The 10325-nt window shown below is 54.5% G+C and overlaps 2 protein-coding genes across 2 annotated transcripts; both read left to right on the top strand.

The window, feature by feature from the left end:
• Nucleotides 1-213: 213 nt before the first annotated feature.
• CSUI_010053 (patched family protein) lies at nucleotides 214-6600 on the top strand. Its single transcript, XM_068070160.1, has 6 exons — nucleotides 214-3505; nucleotides 3703-4074; nucleotides 4250-4541; nucleotides 5003-5150; nucleotides 5442-5644; nucleotides 6074-6600. The coding sequence occupies exons 1-6, from the start codon at nucleotides 1437-1439 to the stop codon at nucleotides 6257-6259; spliced, it is 3270 nt and encodes a 1089-aa protein (XP_067917865.1). The 5' UTR covers nucleotides 214-1436; the 3' UTR covers nucleotides 6260-6600.
• A 2008-nt stretch (nucleotides 6601-8608) lies between these two features.
• CSUI_010052 (uncharacterized protein) lies at nucleotides 8609-10314 on the top strand. Its single transcript, XM_068070159.1, has one exon. It carries the CDS (start codon nucleotides 8623-8625, stop codon nucleotides 9520-9522), a length of 900 nt encoding a protein of 299 aa, XP_067917864.1. The 5' UTR covers nucleotides 8609-8622; the 3' UTR covers nucleotides 9523-10314.
• Nucleotides 10315-10325: the final 11 nt, after the last annotated feature.

Genomic DNA, 10325 nt, shown 5'->3' with positions numbered 1-10325 from the left:
TCGCTGAAGCCGGTCCGGACAGAAAAGTGTGGCTGTCGACAGCCTCACTTTTCTGTCGTGAATTGTTCACTTTCGCAGACAGGCGAGAGCACCCCAAACAGTTACGGGCTATTCGTTATTGAGGGTCCGTGTATCCGGACACGTCGCAGCCGCTGTCTGAATCTCGCCGGAAGCACGGCGGCTTTCGGGGCTGCACCGGCGACCAATGCTACAGTTTAGCACAATGTCTCGTCGGTATGTGTGTGGAGTCCAAGCTGCTCCGCTTGCCCCCCAGCCATTGCTCTGTAAAGAGTCGTTGAGTTTCATCATTGGATTACAAGTGTGCAGGACAACTTCAAACGGTGTGCTCGCATATAACCGAAGGTGCTCGGAGAGGAGATCGTGGCGTCTGTGTGATCGCCAAGCGGGGACAGCTTGCTGCATGTAGGGTGTCTACCGACGAGTGCCACGGGACACGAGCTGAATTCCTCAGATGAAGTCACTCAGGCTAGAGGCGATCGACATTGCAAAGTACTGCAGTGGGGACCTTGCTACAAATCTGGGCCGTGTGGTTTAGCTGAAGAGCCACCACGCCAACGAGCGCCGGGGACGCTTCGGAGACCCGTTCGAGCACGGGCGGAAGCGCTCCCCCGGATCCCTGTTTCTGGTTGGGTAGCACGTTGCGTCAGATGAGTGGAAGTTCTACTTTCTATGCTGTGGAAAAGTGCCGCAGAAAGATCGTACGTGTTCTCGAATCTCCGGCTATCCGTTATCCTCAGGTACCGTTGTTTGCGAAACTTGCCGAGCGATACCGGAGGAGGTGCAGGCTGCGATTATCAAGTGTTCATTCGGTCACACGTCTTACATTCGTTCGGAGTAATGTGTCCAGTTCGTAAAAAGCCGTGTGTGATTCTTCAGAAACTCACCCTCAATATAACACAGCGCCGGACGCCACGAGGGCAACCGGAGAGGTCCAACGCTTAGCCCTTTGACCTTCGAGGACCTCACTGGCAGTTTGCCCGTGTGGTATCGAGAGCAAGGCTCATGCAACAGGCTCGAGGAAACCGTTTTCTCCCCAACCCGCTTTGTGGGGGTGGCTGACCTTTCCCGTACATGAAAGCTCGGTCCCTGAGTGGCCTGAAGGTTTCGAAAGAAAGTGACGGTGCCGTAGGCATCGTCCGATTCAGCGCTCGGCCTCTCTTAGGTCGACCTCCCGTCTTCAGGTTCATCGCAGGAAGCTCGGAAAATGAGCCCGTCCGCGAGTTCCCCGGCAGCACGTGGACAGCGTCCAACTGATGCTGAACGCGTTTTCACTGCAGCTTCTGGGCGGGATCCACAGCTCTTACGGATCAACGTAGATCTTACTCACGTTGCCCCGAGTAAGTCCCCGGAGACTCAAGCAGATAGCACTCGGAAGGCACTCACCCATCCACAGGCGGTCTCGTCAGGAATCCTGGATGGAAAGATGCTGGAGACAAAGACCGACTGCAGCCCTTCCACTCGGGGAACTTCGAGGCGGTCGTCGTCCCTCCACCCTCGGACCGGGTGTTCTGCTTGCGGGTGGGTGTGAACGCGTGAAAGAAACGTCATTACGGTTCATCATGACCGGCTTCGAAAAGTACGCTGGTGTTGTGTATGACCACCCCTGGTGGTTCATCATCCTCTCGCTGCTGTTGACTGCGGGTATGAGCGTTGGTGTGTTCACGAGGACAACGGAGAACGACGTGTACACCCTTTACAGCTTGAGAAACTCTCCAAGCCAGACGACGAAAGACAAACTTATGAACGTCATGCCACCCGACCGTATAGTTTACGCCTTGGTAACAAGTGATGAGAATCTTCTTTCTCGGCAAAATCTGGAAACCTTCGCGAGGTTGCAGCAGGGTCTAGAATCGCTCACCCTCAACAGGGATTCGGTAACAAAGGATGAATTCAATCATAAATTGAAGAACCATGACCGGTCCACGTTCCCAGAGGTGATAACACTTCAAGACGTCTGCACAAAGGACGGCTCCGGCAAGTGCAAGATACAGAGTATTCTGGACGTTTATCCCTCGAAGCTAGCCTGGGGCGTCATGCCTATTGCTTCTCCGGACTGGCCAGTGATTGTAAACCCGGTGACTCTCAAAGCATACCGTCTGGATTCCCTGTTGGCGGATTTCAAGACGTCGCATGTAGAGGCTGACCCCGCGAGGGGACGGCCAGCACTCACTGTCGTGGACGAAGCAAAAACGTTCTTACTACGGGTCGATCTTCGGGGCGACGCCGAATGGAGGCACTATACAGCAGCTTTCGAGGCTCTCATTCTGCAATACCTGTTATCCGAGGACCTAGGGGAAGGACTCGCTGTTACTCCCAAGGCGGAGCGGTCATCTTACGACGAACTGAAGCGCGTGTCCACTCTGGATGTGGTGGATTGGATCCGACTGGCTGCAGCTGTGACTGTCGTCTTTGTGTACACATCTATTGTCAACTGGTCATGGACTTACCGGAGCAAGGTAGTCCCGTCAGCAATGGGGGCCTTGGCGAGTCTCCTAGGTTTTGGGGGTGGCGCCGGACTGGTGTATCTTTGCGGAGTGCAGCACACGACTCCCGCCGATGCTACCCCCTTTCTTGCTATGGGCATAGGGGTCGATGACCTCTTTGTAATAATAAATGCCTATTCCTTGACGTACCTGCATCCAAATCCTAGAGAGCGTGTGGTGGACGCTGTACGAGATGCAGGTCTTTCTATTACCATAACGACGCTGACCAACGTGGTCACCTTCATCATTGGTGCCCTTTCACCGTATTACAGCATATCGATGTTCTGCATCATCACGGCCGGTGCCTTGACGTGGGGGTATGTTATGTGTCTGACCTTCTTCCTTGGCGCCCTCAGTTTGGACGCAAGGCGAGAAGCACGCAAAGAATCTTTGGCGAGTGCGCTATTCGGACCCCTTGTCCCAGGTTGTTGCCGAAGACGGAAGACTATTACGGATTCTCAAGACTCCTTGGCAGGTGGTGCCGTGGATGCTGCTGGAGTGGAGGATGTGGAAGTGATTGCGGTGGAACATGGTGATGCTGACCAAACTGCGCAGGATACCCCCTGTGAAGACTTGTTAACAACATACCAGCTAGCTAGCTTGATGGTCTTGGATAGAAAACGAAGGTACCTCCGTACTGAGCGTCAGTCTGCGGACAGCACGGTCGCGGCTTACAAAAGGTCCTCAGATGGTGGTGGTTTCGGTGAAGATGACATCTTTACCTCGGCAAAGCCAGCGGCTATTGTTCCGGCGTCCAAGAGCTACGAGACACAGCCAACAGCGCCTGAAGAAAAAGGTGTCGATACGCAACCGACACGCCGAACTCGTCGACTCTCTAGTCATGTACAGGCCATGACCGAAGACGAGTCGTTGGCGCTAATCAAGAACTTCAACATGGAGATCCGGGAGAACCCCGACAACTTGCTGAAGTTGTATCACCCGGAGCCGGCCGGTAATCCAGGACGAGGATCTCGCAGATTCTTCAGGGATTACTACGGAAGGTGAGAACGACCGTTCCAGAACACGGTCTGAAGGCACTGCGGACGATTGCCGCGTGCTCTTATCTGTGGAGCTGGATAGCCAGGAGAGTTTGGTGTGCGTCTCCGTGGGGTGTACTCTGAGCAACGTGTGCCGGGTCTGCGAGGGAGCCTCTGACTTTTGGCGAGTGTTGAGCATGTGTGGTCTGGCTTCTCTTCAGGTTATTGGGGAACAAGTTTGTGAAGGCGGCTGTGCTTCTCGTTTTTGCGACGATTACCGGGCTGGCAATCTACGGTGTCACGACGCTGAAATTCGGGCTCTCATTGAGAAATATAACACCGCAAGACTCCTATTTGCGAGATTTCTACGACCTTCATGAAGAAAAGTTCCCAAACTACGGTGATGAAGTGACGGTGTTCTTCCCAGATAAGGACAAGTGGGAAGACGAAGTGGTCCAGCAAAGGTATTTAAAAATGATGTCGGAGCTGGAGCAGGAGAAGTGGGCTGTGGTTGTCAACGACGGCATGTCGGCCTTCCTAAAGGGCGCCCAGCCGGTCCTTGAGAGTGGAAACAGAGAACGGTTCCTGACGTTGTAAGTGCCAGCGTACTCAACACACATCAGTTGCTGCTTGGCTCCATTATGTAGTCGTGACGCAGTACGACAATGTTGGCCCGGCAGCGCAGTGTCTTACAGCGAGGTTCTTTCATGATGCGGCGTGTGGCAGACTGTACGTAAAGTGGACAAGACGCTGTGTTCCGTCTTTCAGGCTTCGTCGGTGGTTGGAGCAGGATCCCGTCGGGAAGAACTACAGAACTTTGTTCAAGTTTTCCGTGGAGGGAGAGCTCGAAGTGTGGCGATTCGTGTACTGGATGCCGCATGAAGACAATACGACGACTTTGTACAACTGGTTTCAAGAGGGCAAAGATCTTCTGGCTGAGCAAAGGCCCTATTTTACGGGCGAGGTTCACACGGCTTTGGCGGTCATATGGGAGTCGGACCCGAGGATCTTACGGTTCACCCTCACAAACTTGGCTATTGCCTTGTCTTGTATTCTCGCGGTAAGCGAGTTCACTGATGCACCTTGCCATAAGTCCCTGAATACGACGAGTCTGTGCAACTGGTTGCAAGAGGGCGAAGAGTTGGTTGAGCAAAGGCCCTATCTCACGGGCGAGGTTCACACGGCTGTGGTGGTCATATGGGAGAGTGGGACCCGAAAATCTTACGGTTCATCCTCACAACTTACTGTAGTATGTACTTTTCAAACGACTGAGTATGCTATTTTCCGCACTTTGTTGTTTTCTCGACGCCTGAATCCGAGTTTGCGCACGCAGTATTAGTGTCATTCAGCAATATTTAAACATCGTTTCTCTCCACAACTTCTCTGTGTATGTGTAACTGCGCGGTAAGATCTCAGAATCAGCTGAACAGTACAGCGTCTGGAGAGAATGCACACTTCGTTGGTAGTTCTTGTCTGACTCGTCAAACTGATGTACCCCACGTTTCTGCTTTGTGCTCTCAGATCTCTCTGCTGCTCATTCCCAATCTACAGTCAGCAGCCATCGTGGTCGTCGTCGTCTTCCTAGTCGACCTCTGGTTATTCGGGTTCATGGCACTCATCAATTTGCGACTCAGCATGATAAGCATGGTTAATCTGCTTATCTCGATAGGTGAGGTTGGTTTTTATTCATCTGGCGTCCGACTCAGGGCGATGCATCTTTCGTGAGATGGTGCTGCATAGCTCCATCGTACACATTCCCTCCGGCATGTCTCTTTCGGACCAGATGTGGTGTAGTCTTTCTCTTGAGTCTGGGAGTGTGTGTTTTTTTCAAAGGGCTTTGCAGTTTTAGTGCTTTAGCTGTAACTGCCCATTCCAAGCTGCCGGGGCTATCCAAGGAAAGCCCTTGGCAGCGAGCGGCTGCAAGCCTTCGTTGGTTTGGCGCTGCGTTCTTTTGTTTCAGGCTACAGCGTCGATTTCACCATCCACGTCGCCCACACTTTCACGCATTGCGTGGGCACTAGCAGAACAGACCGCATGGTGGAGACGATGATTGTAATGGGTGCACCCGTGACCCATGGAATGCTTTCGACCCTGTTGGCGGTGTTGGCGCTTGCGGGCTCGCCAAAATATATTCTGGAGGTCTTTTTTAAAATGATGCTCATGGTAAGCTGGGACCGGGGTCACCATACTTCCAAGGAGATGGTTGGTTTCCAGTAGAGTACGTCTGCACCTGTCTGGGTGTGCTTGCTTTGCTGTGTGGGAATATCTCACTTTTCGAAGACCGGGTACCTTCAGGCCGGCTCCGCTGCTACTTCAGAGGGACGGCAAGTAGGCGTAGTGGCAGGCCAGCAGAACTGAGTACTACGAATTGAGAGTCCTTCAGGAGACAGTCTGGAAGGCCGGGCTACTTCCTGGATCGTGTCCAGCATCCTTGTTGGACGTCTCGTATCCGGAGGTTGAGCACATACCGTGCAGCTGCCAGTGCTCCTTTCTGTTGGTTATGTGGCTGCGCCGTAGAGAAATTCCGCGCGCCTTAGAGAAATTTCGGGTGTTCTTTTTCCTCTTACTCCCTTTTTGATTCCTGTCCTACAGGTGATTATCTTTGCACATGCAGCAGGCATGATGCTGCTACCCGTAGTGCTCACGTTGCTCGGTCCACTTCGGTCGCACACGAATAAGGCCGCTGCCCTGAAGGATGCTGCGCGGGGTGACACACTGAAGGAGATTGAGAGAAACTGCGAGATCATGGACGTCGGTCCTGCCTCTCCTGTGGTTTGATGGGGAGAGGAGGACCGAAGTGCAGGCCTGACAATGGGAAGTCATTGGGTCTGGTCTTTGGTTTCCGTCTTTGCATAGCGTTTGCTAGGAGCGTTGAGCCGGTGTTCAGGGAAGGGCCGACTCCGGCGGTCAGTGTCGTTCTTTTTTCTTGTCCCGTGCAGTGGCATGGGCGGTGAGGGAAATCCTGTGGCAACTCAGTTCTGCTGTCCGGGCGAACCGGAATCACTGTGGTGAGCTTGGAAACCTTTTTATCACGTTTGTCAGCTTGCTGTGTTCCTTGTCAATAGCGGCCGTGAGATATTGCTTCTCTAATGGAACCGATTTGGTCTTGAAGACTGGATTATTGATTTGATACATTTCTGTGACAGGTCGAAGCGGGATTGTGGGGGGGGCGCCCGACAGGAGCACTGCGTAGCGTAGCTTCCGGTTGTGGTTCATGTTTGTGTTTCGGCGCTGGATGAGGCGTCCTTGGAGTTGCTGGTTCTTCAGGCAGCCTCTAGCGCAGCGAATCAGCTCAGCTCGACGTCCCGCACGCAATTTTACGTTCATCGAGTACCTCGCCTCACAAAGTCCTGACAGATACGTGGTCGGCAGTGCGTCTCGTCGACTTGCCTTTCGCGCGACAAAGAGCCTGCACACCTCTACAGTATTTTCAATAGGACTTACTCATGTCCCAGCGGAGACGTTCGAGTGGACGTGTTCTGGTTTACGCCTTCGCTATGGTACGCACAGAGCAGAAGCGGGCACTGAGGACCTTCAATGAGGAAGCCCTCGGTCCCTCACCAGTCCCAACTAGAGCACGATTCGTCATGACGGCGTGGGTTACGCAGTGTACACCCATCGGTGGGAGGGGACTACACGCTTCTCAGACGCTAAGCGGACGTCACTCCTCGAGACATCACCGTGCAGCAGACTATCCGTTTTGGGACAGTCGTGTGGAGACGCCCGAGCTACACAACGGCGCAGGATGAAAAGGACTCGTGCCTTGATAGGACTTCTGCTTTACAGTACTATATATCAGCTGGGCTCCGCACACTCCAGTCAACGCTGCATCAGTGGTACTAACACCTCGAAGGGACCAAGCGTGGGAACATGAGTTAAAAAGTAGCTCGCCTGGTACGCTCCATGCTCACTACAAGCGCACACAGCGCTAAAGAGGCTGGATCACTCGGTAAACCAAGCTCCCCCGAAAAAAGACGGAGAAATGCAACGAACCTTCAGCGACGATTGTGAACATGGACCCGCACTACGGGGTCTAACCGCCGTGTGCACGTCGGTTATGTGGGTGCCGGCAGGGTGCGCCTTCCATGTACGGCTTGGCGAACGCGTGTTCTCTGGCGCCAGGAACGACATTCACAGTCAGCTAAGCGTGCACTGCGAACCAGGCTTTTGGGGACACAGGTAAGATCTGCCTTCCACGCGAAAGGCGCCGACATATTTCTGCTTGTGCGTGTTTCTGCTTGGGACCCCTCAGACCTCTTTATCTCTTATTCTTCGGGATGGCCAATCTCGTCTTCAGTTGCCTCACGCGCGGACCGTCGTCGGCCGGTGGGCAGTCCGGTCGTTCAGCTGGCCTCACCCGGCTCAGGAGTACAGCACGTCAACACTTGAGCCAAACCACGCTGATCAAGAGAATGAACTTCGTTAGCACCATCCCTCTTGACTGTTGACTCAATGCCCCGATTGGTGAAGAAAAAGTAAAATTGCTACTAGTCTCTCCTCGAACGAATCTCACATGCTATCGCGGACGCATGGCTACGGACACCTCGTCCCTAACACCGACATAACGGCCCAGCCAGGTGGGCAACAGTCGGCCACGAAAGTTGAGCGAGTGGTCCACATCGACACGTCACTACCTGGTATTGCCACATTTGTGTCTAACAGGAGTTCCATGGCTCCGGCGCGGCAGTGTGCCCGTTTTGCTGGGACGGGCAATAGGAGTGTCTCCCGCGTCACACTCCTTAGACAGCTGGCCTCGCCGGCGTCTCTCACCTAGCTTCCCGCGTGACGCCACCGCCTTTGCTGGAGAGAGCCATCGACGTCACAACTATCCCGTGCCCGTCAGACATCGGTGAACTTCCCACTTTTTTTTCCCGCTCTACGGGTCGGCAAAGTTTCATTTGGTTGGGAGGCGGAGCAGAGGGTGGTAGGCCCCCGCGGTCTTACACAAGTGTGAAACTGATCGGTTTGGGGCCGCCAACATGGGAGGAGATGGACGTCCCCCCAGTGTTTTGTCTGCGCTTTCTGTGTGGCGAGCACTTCTCAGATGCCAGCTTGTTGCCCTATTCATCGTAGCGATGCAGGGTAGCGCTGCAGGGGAGGCCGCTAGAAAGGTGGAGCTGGGGGTGTCTCGGGAGGAGGGGATGGCTCTCAACAAGGAGCTTGAGCACGAACCATCGCGGCAGGGTGCGGAGGGTGGCCTGCCACACTTGTCGATGAGGCCACCCGAGAAGTCCATTTTGACAGAACACGAAACTACGACGCGTCGCCACACGGCTCTCGTGGAAGAACTTTTCGGAGAGCTCCAAGATGCCTTTACGGCGGTCGAGGTGGCGGTCGGCGCATATATGTCTCTACCCGAAGCCAAACGTCAGGCCGCTCTTCCCCAGCTCATTGAAACCTTTGCATATGAGCAGCTAACAAGCGTCTACGACGTCTCCGCAGCGACCAATACAGTACAGACCGGGGACCCCCCTTCCAGTGACGCATCCGAGCAGTTGGCCACAGCACTCCAGGACTGGAAAGAGCTTCTTCAACGGAAACTGCACAGGACAAGCAAAGACGGGGCATATGAGGAGGACAGCAGCAATGCCAGTCTCGACGCCGTAGCGGAAGGGTTCGATCATATGGCGGTAGCGCTCTCTCGAGCGCTGCAGGAGGCGATGGAGAAGGCGCCACAGCAAGGAGCGCGTCTCAAGCGGCTAACAAGTCAGTTGCTCCCCGCCGCAATGGAGAGTACGATGATGTGCGTAATGGTGCTGCAGAAGCACATCAGCGCCTTCGCAGTCACACTGTTACTGCGTCTGCGGCGGTTTGTTAGACTTGTTAAGGACTTCGGCTCAGCCCTAATGTCGACTGTTAGTGGTGTGAAAGCGGAAACGTCCGAACACCTGCAAAAGCGCTCCCGGTCGTCTGTTCGGAAACCGAAAGGGCTGTTGGACAAGAAAACAGTGTTTTCTTTCTTGATCGGCTTCGTCGCAGCCGTAGCTTCGCTCGCGGCCATAGTCCCTCGTGTCGGTCCTGCAACGGTGGTGGTGTTGTGATCAGAGCCGTCTCGAGTGGAGCGTTGCGCAGTAGAGTTTCGTGGCGAAGTTCACGGACAGTGAGAAGCTGTAACGGGGTACAGTCCGGTTGGTGTAGTGCCGTGGGAATTCAATACTTGCAGCGCATCATTATGCATCTCGGTTGCATGGAACGGAGAAGAAACGCATGCGTCGTGTTTGCCGCAGGGACGGAGCGCTGGCCCGTCGGCACGCGGAAGACAGTCCGGCGGTCTCATGTGTGCCCCGGCAGAGTGTGGTGGTTGCGAGGTGCTTTACCTTCGGAAGTGTCGGGTTACAACCCGATGGACGGTCGACTGATGATTTTGGGGGGTGGAAAGTAGATCCAGTGTTTGGACGACGGCGTTGGAGATCTCAGGAGTTAGGTCACGACATACACGGTGGGCTTTCAGTCGTGTCAACAGGTTTTCAGACCGACCGCGAGAAGCCGCGGTGGTGTCCGTTTTCGTCGAACAATTGCAGTGCCACGAGTAAGACAGGAGCTGCTGCTGTTGTTAGATCCCTGATATCAGTTGCGAGCGAAGCTGCGGTAGGTGCTTTCAACTGCCTTCTCAAGCGGATATGGCTGACGGTCGGGGAGGCCCAGAAACGGTCCTTTCAGGAGCAACTAGCTGTTTGGGTTGATACCTTCACCGGCGTAGCAGAATGGATTCGCCGTACGAAGGAGAGCAAGGAAGTACCGGGCGGAGGCCGCTCCTGTAACGCCCTCGCTACGACTCTGCGCCGCCGCCCTGTGTGTCAACGCCTGTAGTGCGTGCCGTGCCGCGTGTCGAGTGCCGCGCGGT

The sequence above is a fragment of the Cystoisospora suis genome (genome assembly GCF_002600585.1).
Source record: "Cystoisospora suis strain Wien I chromosome Unknown contig_6602, whole genome shotgun sequence".
In the NCBI taxonomy this organism is placed as follows: Eukaryota; Apicomplexa; class Conoidasida; order Eucoccidiorida; family Sarcocystidae; genus Cystoisospora; species Cystoisospora suis.
This window is presented reverse-complemented; position numbering and strand designations above follow the sequence as displayed.

Bases quoted from the DNA above. Each gene is read 5' to 3' on its own strand.
- CSUI_010053 (XM_068070160.1), top strand. From the start codon at position 1,437: ATGGAAAGATGCTGGAGACAAAGACCGACTGCAGCCCTTCCACTCGGG. The intron at 3,506-3,702 runs GTGAGAACGACC...GCTTCTCTTCAG, and splicing joins TTCAGGGATTACTACGGAAG to GTTATTGGGGAACAAGTTTG. The intron at 4,075-4,249 runs GTAAGTGCCAGC...TCCGTCTTTCAG, and splicing joins AGAGAACGGTTCCTGACGTT to GCTTCGTCGGTGGTTGGAGC.
- CSUI_010052 (XM_068070159.1), top strand. From the start codon at position 8,623: ATGGCTCTCAACAAGGAGCTTGAGCACGAACCATCGCGGCAGGGTGCG.